Genomic DNA, 19,530 nt, shown 5'->3' with positions numbered 1-19,530 from the left:
ATTTGTCAGCAGCTTATGGAGATTGCATTAGGACTTGAAGCTTGTGAACAAAACTTCTTATGGGTAGTCACGAAAGGGAAGAAGGAAGAGCGAAATGGCGCTGATGATTGGCTACCGCAAGGTTTCAAGGAGACAATGGAAGGGAAGGGCCTGATCCTAAGAGGATGGCACCCCAAGTCCTGATCCTCAATCACGGATCGGTTGGAGGGTTCGGACGCATTGCTGGTGGAACCCGACGCTGGAGTGCCTACAATTACTTGGCCTGTCTTCTGGGCAGTTCTATAACGGCAAGTTGGTGTCCGATGTGCTCGAGGTTGGGATTAGCATAGGGGGCTAAACAGTGGGTTATAACGGTTGGAGATAGCTTGAGAATTCTGGCATACTCACCAGGATGCTATAACTGGCTGATCATGTGAATATGTTTTCCTGGACATCCCGAACAGCACATATTCCTCCCAGAAAGCAGATAATGTTAATCTATTTGCCCTTGCTCCTGTATATGAGAGATAGTTTATTAATTACTTGAGTACGTTCATAAACGAGGGGGGCAAAGAACAATCCGCGTTAAATGAAATTCTAATAAAGCGAGCCTAGCCTGTAGGAATGTACATTTATCAGATTGGATAATCTTCTGAAAACTGAGTGATAATAATATTTGTTCTGCCATTGAACTTTGAACTGGATCTTTAGTATTGCTGTCTTCTTCTTATTCTCTTATTGAACTCGATTAAGAATTTACCATCTTGTGGGGTGGTACAAATTAAGCCTTTTATCACTCCTTACCTCGACTCCTAGACATTAATTGAATTTTGTAGTTTTAGGTTTTAACGTTCGTTTTTGGACCTGCGATTGTTAGAACCGGTGTTTAAATTATGGGAAATTTACTGTTGTGAATTTTTCTCATGTTCTTGAAACTGTGTTTGAGTCAAAATGTCACTGCATATATCCTGCATTTCCTAGCCCTCCACACATAAGCAGGACACGCTGATACTGATAGAGTGATTACTGACAACTTATTCCCATTTAGCCTTCAAGACTGAATCATGCTAGCTTCTCTAGGATTCAGGTCATCCTATAGAAACTTCAATCCCTTATTTCTTCTCATCATTATCACTGTACACAAAGAAGTGGCCATGATAAAGATTCTTCTGGAATACCTGACCAGCCAGTTTAGCATGGATTGTCATGTTTCTTCTGGTCATATCATTAATTTGCAATATTTCCTTTATTAGGAACCAACTATATTCCTTAGCTGGGTAAGAAATCTCTGGTGCTTCCTGCCAGATGTGTACCTGAGGATATGTGATTCTGAACGAGTTAGCTTATCCTTTCAAGAAATTGTCTTCTTCTCCTGTATCCTGTGGTGCTAATCGCAATACATGGTCATACGCATATACTTCGAATCAAGCACGCTATCCAGCTTCATAAAACTGTGCAATCTGCATAGACGAAGCAAAGCCTGGAGCTATCTTTTTTCCCCCCCTCTCTATGGAGAATGAAAGTAACCGACTGGATATGTTCTTTCTGCCATTGGTGCTTCAAGGCCACATGATACCCATGACGGACATTGCCAAGACCTTTGAGACTCGAGGCGCAAAAGTCACCATCGTCACCACCCCTTTCTGTGCAACCCTTTTTGCCAAGCAAATCGAAAGAGTCAATCAGTTGGGCTTGGAGTTCGACATCCAAACCGTCAAATTCCCATCGACTGAGGTAGGGTTGCCAGAAGGTTGGGAGAACTTGGATGCAGTCGCCTGGAGCCAAAATCAGGCCGAATTGTTGGATAAATTCTGGAAGGCCCTGAGCTTGCTCCGGGAATTGGTCTTCCATATCCTGGAAGAACATAGACCGGATTGTCTAGTAGCAGATTTGTTCTTTCCATGGGCTACTGATGTTGCTTCCCGGTTGAAAATTCCCAGGCTAGTCTTTGGAGGGACAAGTTTCTTTGCTACGTGCGTGGCGGGAATCATCGCACTATATCAACCGCACAAGAGAGTTTCATCTGATTCAGAAACTTTCCTTGTGCCTCACCTCCCTGGAGAAATAAAGCTGACAAGGACTCAGCTGCAGGAATATTTGAGGCAAGAAGTTGAAACAGAATTTTCCAAGTTTGCAAAACAAATAGTCGAATCAGAGGTGAAGAGCTATGGAAGCATTTTTAACAGCTTTTACGAACTGGATAAGGATTACGCCGATTACTACAGGAATATCTTGGGAAGGAAGGCCTGGCTTATCGGTCCGGTCTCACTTTGCAATAGAGATACTGTAGATAAAGCACTGCGGGGTAAGGAAGCATCGATCAGCAGGCATGAATGCTTAAAATGGCTAGATTCAAAAAAGGCCAACTCGGTTATCTACGTGTGTTTCGGCAGCTTGACCAAATTTAATTCTCAACAGCTGGTGGAATTGGCAAAGGGGCTTGAGGCATCTCAACAAGATTTCATATGGATTGTCAGGAAAGACAAAAGTGAAGAACAGGATTGGTTACCAAAAGGTTTCGAAGAAAGAATGGATGGGAAGAGCCTAATCATAAGAGGGTGGGCCCCCCAAGTTTTGATCCTCGATCACGAGTCCGTCGGCGGGTTCGTGACTCACTGTGGATGGAACTCGACAATGGAAGGAGTATGTGCTGGTGTGCCAATGGTCACGTGGCCAATCTTTTCTGAGCAATTCTATAATGAAAAGTTGGTAACTCAACTGCTACAGATCGGGATTGGCGTTGGATCTAAACAGAACGCCAACTTCGGAGTTGGGGCAGATGTTGTAAGCGGAGATGACATCGTGGTGGCGGTGAGGCGAGTTATGGCAGGTGAAGAGGCAGAGGAAATGAGGAGAAGGGCGAAAAAGCTTGGCGAAATGGCCAGGAAGGCTGTTGGAGAAGGCGGATCATCTGACTTAGACTTGACTTCCTTAATCGAAGAACTCATGCAGCACAAAGCTGCTCGCGAATCGAAATGAAGCCTGGTCGAGTGTATCATTATGTTCTTTCTCCGGTCTTTTGACGCATCAATGATCGATCAAGAACATGTCGCACCATGCTTTCGTTTTAGGAGTTACTGCTGTAATGTTCAATTCCTGCATTGTTGCCTAACATCCTTGGTGTGTAATGCATTACCTTTACCTGTTATGACTAGATGAAAGAAAAGTGGCGTTCTCGCACTCTGCGCGAATGAATGTGAAATGGCAAACGATTTGATTAAAAAGAATCGTTTTTGTTGCTGAGGGTAGCTTACCCTGCACACATGATAAGGACAGAATTAGAGTTATGACTATTATAAGGCGCCCAATCTGGTGTCAAAACTTTTCAAATGGTAATTTAAGTGCAACAACGATCACTTAAAAACCTTATGCGACTTACCGAAAAGGCTTTGGTGCTAAATTTATCTCATAAAGTTTTAGCACTAAAATAATTATTCTTTAACGTTTTCACACAGAAATAATAATCTGAAGTTAGCGTGACGCGTAATTTATGTACCGAACATCATCATCATCACTAGAGGACTTGGAGTTAAATTTGTTCCCAAATGTTCCCTCAGATTTGATCCTCAGAGTCGATCAAGAGGAAGTAATCCATTTCCACATGTGCTCACGCTCTATTGTTTAATCTCAAAACAGAAAGAAACAAATGCGAAGTTACAAGAGGTGAAAAAATTTTGCTTTATGATTTTTGCTTTTGGTTCACGTGGCCCTTTCGTCAAAATTTCTAATTTTATAAATTTTGGAGCAAAAATCTTTACAAATGATCAATTTGGTTCCAAAACTTTACAAACACCATACAAAAACTTCTTAAAAGCATTCATTTAAGGTCAGATTTTCCCGGCAAATCGATGCACCGGAATCGTTTAACCGATCGTTATCCAAAAATACCGACCCTTGATACTAATTTGCAAAGAATTTAACATCAAAATGAACGTGATATAATAATTGGGACACCCATGCCGCCTTTTTTTTTCTGCTGCAGTTGGAAAGGGACATGGGCATGTTTCGAGCTTCCTTGACCACGTATTGATTTGTCCAATGTGAGTGAGATTTCCATGCACAACAAAGTAAGGAAATTTCCAAAATTCTGATGGGGAGGACCCATCTGGTGCAGTTGGTCATCCATGACGCATCCGCAGAACTGGACAAAGGAAGTGAATTCCCTCTTTCAATTATTGGCCTATAACTTTGCATGTTTGACGTAAGAGATTATGTCATCTTGACTACAAGACGTTTTGACTCCGCCCATCTTTGTGGCCACCAGTTAAATTATATTGGAAAATACTTTTCTAACAGTACTATTAAAAATCATATCATTTTAATAGTAAATTCACACACCATCACCGCATATTATGCATAAAGTACTTATCGATTGAGAGATCATATGATCATAAATAATTAACAATCTTGTTAGATCGTCAGACTAGCATCATCTAATTATATTTGACCGGAAGAGTCGATCTTGTCTTTCTATCATCACCCTTTTACTTCTTTTTGCCCAAACCCCCTCCTTATATATTTGTGCCAGGTTTGAAGTCTTTTAAACAAACCTCAGCTTCCCTAAGTCAACCGCATCACCACTAGATCTTTCTCGTGCTTCACCGGCATCATTCCTGAATTCGTTCCTGTACCAGAAAATTCTCCTAAGAGGCCAAATGGGCGCTGAAAACCATCAGCTTCACGTTCTTTTCTTCCCTTACTTGGCTCGGGGCCACATGATCCCAATGATCGACATGGCCAAGATGTTCGCCATGAGAGGCTGCAAGTCCACCCTCATCGCCACCCCCCACGACGAGCCCACCTTCTTGAAATCCATCGCCAGACCCAAGGACTCGGGCTTCGACATCAATGTTGTCACGGTGACGTTGCCCCTGAAAGAGGTCGGCTTGCCACAAGACTGTGACAATCTGAACAAGGTCGCTGCTTCGATGGAAATGTGCAAGCAATTCATGAGAGCCCTGACGATGCTGGACCGACAGCTCGAGCTGCAGATAGAGAAACTCGCCCCAGATTGTCTTATCTCGGACATGTTCTACCCTTGGACAACCGAGGTCGCAGCCAAGTGCGGCATTCCTAGGCTTGTTTTCCATGGGTCCAGTGCCTTCGCCATGGCGGCCGAAGAATGCGTGAAGCTCTATGAGCCTCACAAGAAGGTGTCCTGCGATTCCGAGCCCTTCATCATCCCCAACTTCCCCGGAGAAATCACATTGTCGAGGATGCAGTTGCCTGACTTTGTCAGGGAAGAGACCGAGTTCACCAAGTTCTACGACGTGGTGAAGGAATCGGAGAAGAGGAGCTTCGGAATCATCATGAACAGCTTCTACGAGCTCGAGCCGGCTTACGCTGACCATTACAGGATATTCCTCGGGAGACGATCCTGGTTCGTGGGCCCGTTCTTTCTGTGCAACAAGGAGATTGATGATAAAGCAAACAGGGGCAACCAAGCATCCATTGACCAGCACGAGTGCCTCAAGTGGCTTGACTCCAAGCTACCCAACTCAGTGACATACGTTTGCTTCGGGAGCATCGCGAATTTCAATGGTGCTCAGCTCCATGAAATCGCTGTCGGGCTAGAAGCGTCAGGGCAACAGTTCATCTGGGTGCTGAAGAAGGACCCGAACGTGGAAGAAGGCAAAGAAGAGTGGTTGCCTGATGGGTACGAATCAAGAGTCCAAAACAAGGGCCTCATCATCAGGGGCTGGGCTCCTCAGGCGCTGATTCTCGATCATGGGGCCATCGGGGGGTTTGTGACGCACTGCGGGTGGAACTCAATCCTGGAGGCGGTCACAGCCGGCGTGCCAATGGTGACATGGCCGGTCGCGGCAGAGCAATTCTACAACGAGAAGCTAGTGACCCGAGTGCTCAAGGTCGGGGTCGATGTCGGGGTGAAGCAGTGGGTCCTCTTTTCTGGGGACAGCGTGAAGAGGGAGCGAGTGGAGGAGGCAGTGAAGAGAGTGCTGGTGGGTGAGGAAGCAGAGGAGATGAGGAGGAGAGCGAAAGCACTAGCAGAGATGGCGAGAGGGGCTGTGGAAGAAGGCGGGTCTTCTTGGTCTGATTTGGGTGCTCTGCTTCAAGAGCTCAGACTGCACAGATTGGCTCACAATGAGAAGATCTGATTCATGACCGCAAGCAATCGATCTTGAATTTTTGCTTCAAGAGAACAAAACAGAAGAAATAGAAATCTTGTTTTCTCAGTTTCTGCTGTGGTTTGGCAGTAGAGAAAAATGCTGGATTTGCTGGTTCTTTACGTGGGATTTATTCTAGGAATGTTGTGATCATTCAACGTGTAGGATGCGAGCTCGTTTCTTTTGAGGCAATAGGCAAAGTATACATTAACTTTGAATTCTTTTGCGCCGAAGAATTCAAAGTTAGTCTCGTCCTTGTAATTTCATATTCCATAGAAATGTACCTGTACCTAAAAATTTGAATTGACATCAGAGTTAACTCGTGTCATATTCATAGGTTTACGTAAACCTTCAGTATGAAGGGGTCGTGTGGGAGAAATCTCTGGTGCCGCGTCACAGATAATGATAATGCACCTGACGGCGTGGCGTCCCGGATTTCTCACCGTCGCTTTCGTGATGTAGCTTATCCTTTCCGAGAAAATATTGTCGTCTTCTCCTGTATCCTTTGGTGCGTGTCAATACGTGGTCACAGACGTATAAACAAGTAAGTTAGCCTGCCTCTGCTTCAGCTTCGTAGAAACTCCGCAATCTGCACAGAAGAAGCGCATCTTTTTTCCCTCTCTTATGGAGAATGAAAGTAACCGGCTCCGAATTTTCTTACTGCCGTTAATGGCTCAAGGCCACATGATACCCGCGATGGACATGGCCAAAGTCTTTGCGACTCGAGGTGCAAAGGTCACCATCATTGCCACCCCTCTCTACGCCACCCTCTTCTCGAAACAAATTGAACGAATCAATCAGCTGGGCTTGGCGTTCGAAGTCCAAACCGTGAAGTTCCCATCAAGCGAGGTAGGCCTGCCAGAAGGTTGGGAGAATCCGGAGGCAATCATTTGGAGCCAAAATCAGGCGAAATTTTTGGGTAAATTCTGGAAGGCCGTGAGCTTGCTCCAGGAACCGATGTCACGCATCCTGGAAGAACATAGACCGGATTGTATAGTCGCAGATCTATTCTTTCCGTGGGCTGCAGATGTTGCTGCTCGGTTGGAAATTCCCAGGCTAGTCTTTAGTGGGACAAGTTTCTTTGCTACGTGCACTGGCGGAGTTATAGGACTATATCAACCACACAAGCGAGTTTCATCTGATTCAGAAACTTTCCTTGTGCCTCACCTCCCTGGAGAAATAAAGCTGACAAGGACTCAGCTGCCGGAATATTTAAGACGAGAAGTTGAAACAGAATTTTCCGTGTTGGTAAGAGAAGCCGTCGAATCGGAGCAAAAGAGCTATGGAAGCATTTTCAACAGCTTTTACGAACTGGAAAAGGATTATGCCAATTATTGCAGGAATGTCTTGGGAAAGAAGGCCTGGCATATCGGTCCGGTCTCGCTCTGCAACAGAGATACTGTCGATAAAGCACTGAGGGGTAAGGAAACATCCATCAGAAGCCATGAATGCTTAAGATGGCTAGATTCGAAGAAGCCCGGCTCGGTTGTCTACCTGTGTTTCGGCAGCTTGACCAAACTGAGTTCTCAACAGCTGGTGGAAATCGCGAAGGGACTTGAGGCATCTCAACAAGGTTTCATGTGGATTGTGAGGAAAGATGAAGATGTAGTAAAAGATTGGTTACTGGAAGAGTTCGAAGAAAGAATGAACGGGAAGGGCCTGATCATAAGAGGGTCGGCGCCCCAAGTGTTAATTCTCGATCACGAGTCGGTCGGCGGATTCGTGACTCACTGCGGATGGAACTTGATATTGGAAGGAGTATGTGCCGGTGTGCCAATGGTGACATGGCCGATGTTTGCTGAGCAATTCTACAACGAAAAGTGTTGGTCACTCAAGTGCTGGGGATCGGGATCGACATTGGATCTAAGCAGTTCGCTGACTTTGGAATTGGTGCAGATGTTGTGAGCAGAGATGACATCGAAAAGGCGGTGCGACGAGTTCTGACCGGCGAAGAGGCAGAGGAAATGAGAAGAAGGGCGAAAGTGCTCCGCGGAATGGCCAGGAAGGCTGTTGGGGAAGGTGGATCATCTGACGCAGATTTGACTTCGTTAATCGAAAAACTCAGGCAACACAAAGCTGCTCGTGAATCAAAATGAAGCCCGAGTCTAGTGTACCGTTATGTTCGAGTCTTGAATGTTTTCTCCGTTCTTTTGTCTTGTCGATATATATATGTGCTGTGCTTTCATTCTAGGAGCTACTGCTGTAGTGTTCAATTCCTGCGTTTCCTAACATCCTTGGTGTACGATGCAATACATTTACCAATAAAACTAGATGCTGTTCGGGCGAGCTCGCTCTCTGCATGGATGAACGTAAAAACACAAACAGTTTCATTTCCAGAACTGTTTACGTAGCTGAGAATAGCTTCCTGTTCCAAATTGGATGGTCGGAAGATGAAAATCCATGGTCTCTATCTGCTCGAGTCATTCCAACCGAACATCATTACTCGGCACGAAAGCAGGATATGAAAGAGGCAAGTTGCGTCCATCACCACAATACCCAACTAAGAGTTTCGAGCCATTTCCTTTCCTTTTTAGAGACAAGTGGCCTGAAAAAAGTTGGCCTTGATTGACATAACAGGATCGGCGAAGTTGCCACTCTTAGCAAGTCCTAGAGAGGAGAGACCGACTTTTGCTGAAGTTGGCTCTAGATGGGAAAGCATAGCATATGCATAATCACCCCCATATTGAATTATCTCACGGAAAAGTAATTTTGCATATAACTTGTCTATCGATCGCCATGGGAAAAGTTTAAACTCTATTCGTTTCGCGAAAAATAATATTTAGAAAAATATTTTTTAAATTTTTCGGCATTCAGTTCATGAAAAATAAGGTAATCAAGGAAATCATTTTCCCTCGATAGAAAAAACAAATTCAAAAGTGAGGAAATGATTTCCTCTTTTTGAAAAGAGGAAACCATTTCCCTTCTCTTTCCACCCTACATATTTTCCGTGGCCGACGACCGGCAGAAGAAGAAAAATAATAATAATAAATAGTAAAATGTAAAAATAAAAAAAAAATTGTTGAAAATTTTGAATTTCAATAAATTAAAAATAAAATAAAATTAGCGCCGGCCGGGTCGACGTCATCAAATTCCGACCAAACCACAACGAAGAAAATGAAATGACGAAAAATATTTTGCTTACCAAAATATGGAAAATAGTTTCGAGTTCATTTTCAAGTTTTAGCCGAACATTAGAAAATATTGTCATTTTCCGGAAAAAATGACTTCCAGAAAAATATTTTTTTTTTTCAAAATATCACATTTTTCGCATGGTGCGTGCCAGGGAGATAGTACGATCAAGGGAGTTATTGAATTCGGATAATTCTTGAATTGCTCAGTTCGTGTGCCTTCGTCTACGGTTTCAAGAACAAGGTATGCAAAACTTACAGTCTATTACTGACGTGATAAACAGGGTTTAACATTGAAAATTACCTAGGGATTATAACATATCTCGCTCTAGTCACACCAACTTTATGCAATGGATCGTGCACACCCCATTAGAGTTGTCGTCCAAAAATACAACACATGTTTTCGCGAACCCTATTTTACTTTCGAAATTACCGATCACGATTTCGAACCGTAGTCTTTAAGAACTAGCATGACAAGCTCTGTTAGTTTGCAACCCAACAATCACATGTCGTTTCTCTTTATAATTTAGCGGAAATTATGGTAATTAAAATTATCGAGTTGCTCTAGTTTCTATGTTTAGTAACCATAAAGGGTCCAAGCTCTATCGTTCATTCTCGAAAACAGAGCGAGATCAAAGGAAAGAAAAATAATAGCAAGTTAGAATATTTGCTATGTGATTTTTTTTTCTTTTGACCGTTTTCAGAGAAAGAACTTTATAAATGATTAATTTTTATAAACAACCACTTCAATACCCAAACTTAGAAGTGAATCCAGCAGGCCACTTCAGATTTTCCAATAAAAATTAAGTTCTCGGAGTCAACTTTTTCAAAAGCTGAAAATTTCATCATCAAAATGTGTGCGGTACGAAAATTCTCATACCGACATAGTCTTTTTGAAAGCAATGAAATTTCCAAAAAAGAATGTCGGCTAGCGGATTCTGTTGGGAGGTCTCATGCAATTGGTCATGCATGACGTCTCTTACCTTTAACTTTGAATTAGAACCTCTCGTAGTATTGAAAGGCTCGACAAGTATATCAGTTATCTCTTCAATTTATTGGCCTAAGAGAATGTTGGGAGAAATGGGCAGCACTTCGCCTTAAATTAAGCTAATTCAAGATCAAACTCTCCCTCGGAACCTATACCGACTTAATCCAGAAACAACCAATAACATATATTCAGCAAAAACAACCTTGCAACATGTAAATAGGATAGCGGAATGATAAACAAAAACAACATACCGAGATTTACGTGGGAAATCCAAATAGGGAGAAATCATGGACAACTTAAAACTTCTACTAATCATCAAAAATACTAGGACATACCAAGAATGTCTCTCTAGTCACACACTATAGGCTCAACATCAACATTACAATAAGGTTTCCTCACCATAAATGTGGAACAATACAAAATGGGGTAAGAAACTCTAATTGAAATAGAAGAGCTCAGAGAAGAATCTCAACGAACGAAATAGATCAAGTCGTAGTCCTCGATCTCACGAACAACATACTAAAATTTGAGTCGATTCCGGTAACGTTTGGCCATCAAAACCTCATCGGAACGTTGCCTTTCTTCTTCTTTACCCGCGTGCACACTGTCGGCACTTCCCTCGCCTCTGTTCTCTCTCTCGGAGAGGGAACTCCATGAAGAATAAGGGCGCGCATGGTAACACTTCTACTTCTGGATTTCTCCGCCAGAAGTCAATCCGCGAGGAAAATTCGTTTGGTAAAAACCTTGCCGAAGTAGAAATCCGTTTGGTAAGAAAATTGACTTCTGGTATAATTTTTAACTTCCGGCAAGATTTTTTGCCAACTTTGAGAAGTAATTTTTTTTACTTCTTCACCTTAGAATCACTTCTTCGATCACATTGACCTCTGCCGGCCACCCATCGCCGGTCGCCCCCCGCCACCGGTCGCCGATCACCCCCCGCCACCGGCCACCCGTCCCCCGGCCGGTGCCCGCCGTCGGCCGCCCGCCGCCAATCGCCCGCCGCGGGTCGGCCGTCGAAGATTTTGTTAATAATGTTCTAGAAGTAGAAATTTTCAATCATAATCAAACAAATTTTTCTGATCAGAAGTTAATCTGAAGTAAAAGTAGAAAAATCAGCTTCTACTTTGAAGGAGAAGTTGAGAAGTTGATCTGAAGTGTTACCATGCTCACCCTAAGCAGCCCCACTTCTTCTCTTTCTTCTTCTTTTTATTTTTGTCTTTTTCTTCTTTGGACTTTTCTTCTCTTTTTGTCTTTTTCTGTTTTCTTCATTTGAAATACCAGCTGGGCCCCACAAGTAGGCGGACCCAGCCAACAGAGATTATGTCCGCTCGTCTTTCTTAGTCACTCCAAATCTAGACTCAGCTTTTTTGTTCTCTTTTGCAAAACCAAAATTATCGTGCTTCACCGGCATCGTTCCTGATTACGTTCCTGGAAGCAGAAAATTCTCCTGAGAGGCCAAATGGGTTGTGAAAGCCATCAGCTTCACATTTTCTTCTTCCCTTCCTTGGCCCCGGGCCACATGATCCCGATGATTGACATGGCCAAACTGTTCGCCGCGAGAGGCGGCAGGTCCACCCTCGTCACCATGCCCCATGACGAGCCCACCTTCTTGAAATCCATTGCCAAAGCCAAGGACTCGGGCTTAGACATCTGTGTTGTCGCGGTGACATTGCCCCTGAAAAGAGGTCGGCTTGCCAGAAGACTGTGACAGTCTGAACAAGGTCGCTGCTTCGATGGAAATGAGAAAGCAATTCATGAGAGCCCTGGCGATGCTGGACCGACAGCTCGAGCTGCTGATAGAGAAACTCGCCCAAGATTGTCTAATCTCAGACACGTTCTACCCCTGGACAACCGAGGTCACAGTCAAGTACGGCATTCCTAGGCTTGTTTTCCATGGGTCGAGTGCCTTCTCCATGGCGGGCGAAGAATGCGTCAAGCTCTATGAGCCTCACAAGAAGGTGTCCTCCGATTCGGAGCCCTTCGTCATCCCCAACTTCCCTGGAGAAATCACATTGTCCAGGATGCAATTGCCGGACTTTGTCAGGGAAGAGACCGAGTTCACCAAGCTCTACGCTGAGGTGAAGGACTCGGAGAAGAGGAGCTTTGGAGTCGTCATGAACAGCTTCTACGAGCTCGAGTCGGCTTACACTGACCATTACAAGACTTTCCTCGGGAGACGAACCTGGTTTGTGGGCCCGCTCTTGCTGTGCAATGAGGAGATTGAGGAGAAAGCACACGGGCAACCAAGCATCCATTGACCAGCGCGAGTGCCTCAAGTGGCTTGACTCAAAGCAACCCCGACTCAGTGATCTACATTTGCTTTGGAAGCATGGCAAATTTTACTGTTGCTCAGCTCCACAAGATCGCAGTGGGACTAGAAGCATCAGGGCGGCAGTTCATCTGGGTGGTGAAGAAGGACCTGAATGTGGAAGAAGGCAAAGAAGAGTGGTTGCCTGATGGGTACGAATCAAGAATCCGAAGCAAGGACCTCATCATCAGGGGCTGGGCTCCTCAGGTGCTGATTCTCGATCAAGAGGCAATCGGGAGAGGAGGGGGGGGCGGGTTCGTCACGCATTGCAGGTGGAACTCGACCCTGGAGGCGATCACGGCCGGGGTGCCAATGGTGACATGGCCGGTCGCGGCAGAGCAATTCTACAACGAGAAGCTCGTGACCCGAGTGCTCAAGATCGGGGTCGACGTCGGGGCGAAGCAGTGGGTGAGGCTGTTCGGCGACAGCGTGAAGAGGGAGAGAGTGGAGGAGGCAGTGAAGAGAGTCCTGGTGAGTGAGGAAGCTGAGGTGAAGAGAAGGAGAGCGAAAGCACGGGCAGAGACGGCAAGAGGGGAAGTGGAAGAAGGTGGGTCTTCTTGGTCTGATTTGGGTGCTCTGGTTCAAGAGCTCAGACGGCAGATACTGGCTTACAACAAGAAGATCTGATTCATGACCTGAAGCAATCAATCTTGAAGTTTTGCTTCCGGACAATACAACTGAAGAAGCATAAATCTTCCCTTCTCAATTCCATGATCATTCGATTCACATTTCTTTTGAGGTAGTAGGCAAAGTAATACATGATCTCGAATCCTTCTATGCCGAAGAAATTGAAGTGTCTCACAGTTGCAATTTCAACGGCAAGCTGCCCTGTCCCTTTACTGAGTTCTCTGTCCTTGAGACACGAGTTAGTGGAGAGACCTTTGCAAATTCATATTCCATAGACCAAAAAAAAAAACAGTAAAGCAGGAGTAAAAAGACAGGAAGAGGATGACAAACTCAACCTCGTCCAGTCGTCACATGTCAGTGACCCATTTGGCTGCTGCACAACTGGTCCTCTGAGATGGATGTATCCAACTTGGCAGTTGGCCAAGTTGGGGTTCGCGGCCCAAACCAAATCACAGTTTCAGTCGATTTCAAATTCTTGACATCGAGCTAAGAAGCTTAACCCATGTCCATGATTGTTCATGGATTAAGTACCTTCAATATCAAACGAGAACCAGACAGGCAAAAAAAAAAAAACGAAAATCAGCCCCTTTCGATCCTTCTCCATTGGGCCTTAAAGCCCTGAACTCGCTCGTATACCGGTATTGATTTGGCCCCAAAAGAGTAGGGCAACGATTGCTTCGGCCTAATTGCCATGACCCCTCAGGCCATTAGGCCTTGACGACTCGTCTAGCAGATGATTTAGCAGGAGACAATACGTGGGGGGACCAAACATTACTTCTCTCATTTGTGCCATGTGAACTCAGCAGGCATCGCCAAAGTTATCAGCTCTCCAAGTCATTCGGCGATCACGTACACTTGCATGCCAATTTTCCTAAGCTCGTCCCTCGCTTGTGGATGGTTGCAGCCGGCAACCGCCGACAGGGCAGAGAAAGAAAGAAAAGAAGGAAAAAAATAATTAAAAATAAAGAGAATGCGAAGGAGCATAGGGAAGAAAGAGAAAGGAAAATGATTTCCTCTTTGAAGGTATTCTTTTTATCGACGAATTTTTTTTTTTCTCGATTAGTTTATTTTCGTGAACCGAATGCTAGAAAATCCTAAAAATGTATTTTTTTAAAGAAGTTATTTTTCGCGAAACGAACGGAATATTTTCAAACATAAAATATTCATGAGCTCTATATCTGGCGAGTCATCCGCATCAAAAGGCTAAAGCCGAGCCTGCCGTATGATTTCGACATCATTCTATGTGAACATCGCGACTCATCATCATAAAAGCAGGATGCGAGGACCATAATGAGTGCTTCCATTACCATAAGGTCCATAACCAACCAACAAAGCATTATAAGCCACTTTCCAGGATGATTCAATAGATTTTTCCCGGTCCCTTTAGGAGATAGTGGCCTTGACAAAATATAAAAGTTGGTCTTAATTAACATAACATATTGGGGGGGAGTTATCACTTGGAGCTAGTCTAGAGGACCACCATTTGCTAAAGTTGCCTCTCGATGGGAAAACATAACAAACGCGCAATCATGCCCGTTTTGGGATTTTCTTATGGAGAAATCGATCTTTTTCGTGCGACGGATACACGGCGTGTCGTCAATCAAGACCCCGAAAAGCTAGCTTAGACCCACAGCCGATTATTATTTACATCCAACAGTACGATCCGCATAAAGTACAATGCCATTAAATTTTCCAAATCATGTTGCGCGCCATAACTCGGTCTCGTCCGTGGCTAGAGAAAGGTGAAAACCTTAGCCGACCTAACTTTGCATTATTGATTGTCATGGAAGGGGACACGAAAGACATCATAACTATGGGGCGGGGGGGATCGAAATGTACTGTTTTGTGCTGGTCTGAGCATTTGTTGGGTGCTTTTCTTGATTTCCGAGCCAACAACTGATCAAAAATTAAAGCTCTCCCTGTCTCTACATCCTTTCGGTTCCCTATTTTCCGGTCGGAGGTCGTATCGTTACGTTACGAGTTCAGGCCCGGTTCACGTGCCCGTCGTTTTTTGGGGGAACGTCTGTTGAAATTCGAGACGGTAACGGCAATCGCTCGCTAATTGCGGACGAGATTATGATCACTTTTGACGACCAACATGGGCTCGTTTCGTCCCAAATGTTTTGCTACGCAACCAACCCCTCATGAGTCCCAAATGGAATGATGACCACTTGAATAACTTGTTGACTCCCCTTTTTTTTTTTTTTTTTGCCATGAGCATAACAATATTATTTGTTTTAGGGTTCATAATCCAAAAATAAAAAAAAAACTAACAGGACATTCTCTTTCGAGAAATAAAGTTTGCAACTTTAGTCTAATACTTAATGTGATAAGCGGGGTTGATACCGTAAATCACGCGGAGATTATGTTATATCTCGCCCGAGTCACGTAGACGTTGTGAAATTTGTACATAGTTGTTGGTCCCGCCATGTTAGAGCAATAGTCGTTGTCCAAGAATATAGTATGTGTTTTCATGAACGGGAATTTGCCTCAGAAATTATCGTTTACGAATCCAAAAAACGATCTTTAAGAAGTAGCATGACGAGCTCTATCAAGTCCTAAACATATTACGCTTGTGCCAATTCATTTACAAGTCTTTCAATTCTGTCAATTGAGCAATAGACCTTCTGACGGTTAAAATGTTTACAACTCAATTGACGGAATTGAAAGATTTATGAGTAAACCGGCACACATGCAATGAGCTTAAGCGTGTTTGGTTAGCCCAACAATCACATTCCGTTTTTTTCTTTATAACATAGCAAAAAGTATGGTAACTTTTTTGTTTCTTCCCTTTTTTTTGGGGTAAGAAAATGGTCAAAGCCCGAGCATCACATTAACACTTGCCTAACAAAGCTTAAACCAGATTGATCTCCTATTAATAGGGGAAATTAGACCTATGGTTGGCCAATCGGATGCCGGAGTGACATTTACATAGCAGCAAACTACATTTTTGCAGTGCGACAACAGCCTCAGTTACCCAATTCAGCTCCAAATCCGTTCTTACAAAAATTGCAATTGCCCAAACCTAATAAGGCAATCCAGAAAAATCATTGGTTTGCTCTTGTTTACGTGGCGTCCGTACCGTCCGTTTCCATGTATTGATTCAGCAAAACGAGCTACTGCATTGCGAATTCAAAATTGGCCTTTCGCTGTGCTCGACATGTTCCTTAAACTGTAAAGGGGTCAGCGCAGAACATCACTTAAAGGTTATTTTTTTCTTCTTTATTTCCTTTTACATCGTCGGTCAACAGTGGCATTCTCGTCACCATGTCTTCTCAATCTGGTAAAAAACGACAAGCCCTCCATGGTTCGAACTCGAGATCAAGAACCTCGGTTGAATTTTTCTTACCATAAGGCCGCAGTCACTTTTTCCGAGCGGGACCCACGACCACATGGGGCCTCACTCAAAATCCTGCGTGATTCCTCTGTCTCTTCTCCTTCTCTTCTGCCAACGCCATGCCCTTCATTAAATTCACTTCGCCATCTTCAAACATTTCAAAAAGTTTCGAAGAAACCCAAAGAGATCGCTGAAAGCAAGAACAGCTTCGCAGGAAGATGGTGAAACCTCTCTGAGAAAGAGACAAAGCAGAGGCCCAACCAGCACGCAAATCAATCTTTGAATCTCTCTCCCTCTCTGAAGATGAAGAGCAACGCCAACACGAAGCTCATCGTCTTCCACCCTTCGCTCCACAAGCAAGCAAGCGCCGCCCCAGCCTCTCACCGCCTGTGGCTCCTCTTCTTCATCACCTTCTTCACCTTGGCCTTCACTCTCGCCCTCTTCAACTCCGCCATCCCCTCCTCCCCCTCCGCCTCAGCCGCATCCTTCTCCTCCTCCGCCTCCGCGGCCCTCCCTGCTGCCGTCGCCGACGCCCTCCTCCACTACGCCGCCGCCACCAACGCCACCCACATGACCCAGGCCGAGATCGCCTCCATCACCGCCGTCGTCCGCCGCTCCCCCTCCGCGAACTTCCTCGTCTTCGGCCTCACCCACGAGACCCTTCTCTTCAAGGCCCTCAACTTCAACGGCCGCACGGTGTTCCTCGACGAGAGCGAGTTCCTGATCTCGCGGCTCGAGCAGCAGCACCCGGGGATCGAAGCATACGACGTCCAGTTCACGACCCGGGTCAGCCAAATGCCGGGCTTGATCAAATCGGCGAGGGACCTGATCAAGACCGAGTGCAGGCCGGTGCAGAACCTGCTTTTCTCCGAGTGCAAGTTGGCCCTGAACGATCTGCCGAACTACATATACGAGGTGGACTGGGACGTGATCTTGATTGACGGGCCGCGCGGGTACTTCCCGGCGGCCCCGGGAAGGATGTCGGCAATATTCACGGCGGGTGTTCTGGGGAGGAGCAAGAAGGGCGGCGGCGGTCGCGGGAAGACGCATGTCTTTGTGCATGATATCGACAGGGAGGTGGAGAGGATTTGCAGCGAGGAGTTTCTGTGCGAAGAGAACTTGGTGGAGACGGTGGACTCGTTGGGGCACTTCGTGGTGCAGAAGATGGAGAGGGACAGTTTTGAGTTCTGCCGGAACGCGACGAAGCCTTCGCCGACGGCGACGTCATTGCTCTCGTCGGATGGCGACGTGGAAGATGATTGATATGAATTCCTGGGTTCTCGCTGAATGAGGCATTTGCGTCTGCATTTCTCTTGGGAAATTGTAACTAGTATAAAATATAGAAACCTTGAATTACTGCCCAGTCAAAAGCTGTCTGAACGCGACGTCTGTTTCTTTCTTCCATTTTCCTATTTCTGATCAATATCTCGTTCGTGGGGGAGGGGTTTTGTGTTTCTGGGCTGGGATTTCAACTGGGTATGTCTTGCCAACATCGCAGATGCTACTGAAGATTGCAAGATTGTTGGTGAGAAAAAAAAAAGTTTTTTCCTTTGTGGGTATACGAGAAAAGTAAATTTGGACCAGTGAGACGAGACATCGGTCCAAGAAATGATTGAGGGGGGATGTCGGTGATTGCGGTTACGGTGGGCTTTAGAGCGGGTTAAAAATCGAATTAAAGCCGAAGAAAAAGGAAAGAAGAGAAGACCCCATCTCTCCTCTGGAGAATAAACAGCACCAAAAGAGATTGATTCCTCAAAGCGAAAGGCCCGGCGTTCGGTGGAGGACGAGGAAGAGAGCCCGTGATTTCATGGGTGCTTTCCTACTGTTCACCTCTGCAGACACGCCTGTCATTTCTCTTGCTTCCTTTTTCTTTCTTTTCTCAGGCGCGGGGGAGATCACGTGACGCACGTGATCAAAAGCGTACGTCGCTTGGTGGAAGAGCGATAGAGATGGAGAGGGAGAGAGAGCAGAAAGAGGGAGTTTTGTGTCGGTGACGCACTTGTGGTTTTCGATTCCACGATGGTGCTGGCTGCGGGTCGTAGGATAGGAAGGTGTCCGAAACGACAAAGACAGGGTCGCCAGATGGAGAGAGGGACAGAGAGTGCGGGGTGTCGTTTCCGGGGGGGGGTGTGATGGAGGAGACGAGAGTTTTCGGGTCCTCCTATTTAATTTTTGGGAGGTGGGAATCGGATTTGGGTTGCGATTTCATCCAGATTTCGACCGCACACATGATAATCAAATCCAATTTTCTACCCTACCGCACCAGAAATTTGATGGGGACAATGACATGCACACGTTTTGTTTTATTTTCCACTAAACTTATGTGATCTTTGGCTTTTCTAATGGGAGGACAAACAAGGTACATGTCCCCACCTTAAACCATACTTCAATAATTGTGCCTATCATCATCGTACCCGTTTGGAACTATAGTAAGGTTTATTGAGTAATCAAGCAACTTGCTTTTGCGTAGCTCGACTCGTCCGTCCATCCCTCGGGCGATCTCAGGGTCATGCTCTCCTACATTGGTCCGGTGCGGATTTTGCTCCTCCTGTGCTCTCAAAATGGCTTGAACCCAAGACCGGGAAGACAAAAGTATGAATCGTTGCCACTATGGGAGCACCTTATCGCGCGTGTACGTATGAACAATGCTTTCGACGATCAAAATATTCGTTTAAGTGTTAGTAACACGAGACATTTGAGGATTTTAGCTCAACCTGCTCGCACCGGATGCTGACATCTACTCGCCCGTCGCAGTTGCGGAAAAAAAAAAAAACTCGACTCGAATGAACATGGCAATTAAAGCCCAACCTACATATTTGCCATTGATGACACGACATAGCTCGAGCCGAGCATGATGCTCATTTGTAGTTTGTATGCTGTCATATTGATGCAGCCTCGTCTTCTTATGGTCCCCACGTAGCTGTATCTTTCACGAGTTGCAGCAGCATCTTGTCTCTATTTCTACATTTTATGAACTCTGCAGTTCAGTCATAAATACTTTAACTTTGGTTAAAAGTTGCAATTTTTATGGCCAAGAC

At 45.2% G+C, this 19,530-nt stretch overlaps 3 protein-coding genes and 2 pseudogenes across 4 annotated transcripts in view; 4 read left to right on the top strand and 1 right to left on the bottom strand.

The window, feature by feature from the left end:
- LOC115735585 (DNA repair protein REV1) overlaps nucleotides 1-19,530 on the bottom strand; it is an 870,695-nt gene that overhangs the window by 762,869 nt on the left and 88,296 nt on the right. The window lies entirely within an intron of this gene.
- On the top strand, nucleotides 1,454-2,958 carry LOC115735760 (scopoletin glucosyltransferase-like). The gene has a single exon (XM_030667152.2). The coding sequence runs from the start codon at nucleotides 1,489-1,491 to the stop codon at nucleotides 2,956-2,958; it is 1,470 nt and encodes a 489-aa protein (XP_030523012.1). The 5' UTR covers nucleotides 1,454-1,488.
- LOC115735866 lies at nucleotides 4,484-13,226 on the top strand (annotated as a pseudogene).
- On the top strand, nucleotides 6,643-8,227 carry LOC115735865 (annotated as a pseudogene).
- LOC115732539 (protein IRX15-LIKE-like) lies at nucleotides 16,597-17,896 on the top strand. The gene has a single exon (XM_030663202.2). It carries the CDS (start codon nucleotides 16,796-16,798, stop codon nucleotides 17,753-17,755), a length of 960 nt encoding a protein of 319 aa, XP_030519062.1. The 5' UTR covers nucleotides 16,597-16,795; the 3' UTR covers nucleotides 17,756-17,896.

This window comes from Rhodamnia argentea, chromosome 11 (assembly GCF_020921035.1).
Source record: "Rhodamnia argentea isolate NSW1041297 chromosome 11, ASM2092103v1, whole genome shotgun sequence".
In the NCBI taxonomy this organism is placed as follows: Eukaryota; Viridiplantae; Streptophyta; class Magnoliopsida; order Myrtales; family Myrtaceae; genus Rhodamnia; species Rhodamnia argentea.
This window is presented reverse-complemented; position numbering and strand designations above follow the sequence as displayed.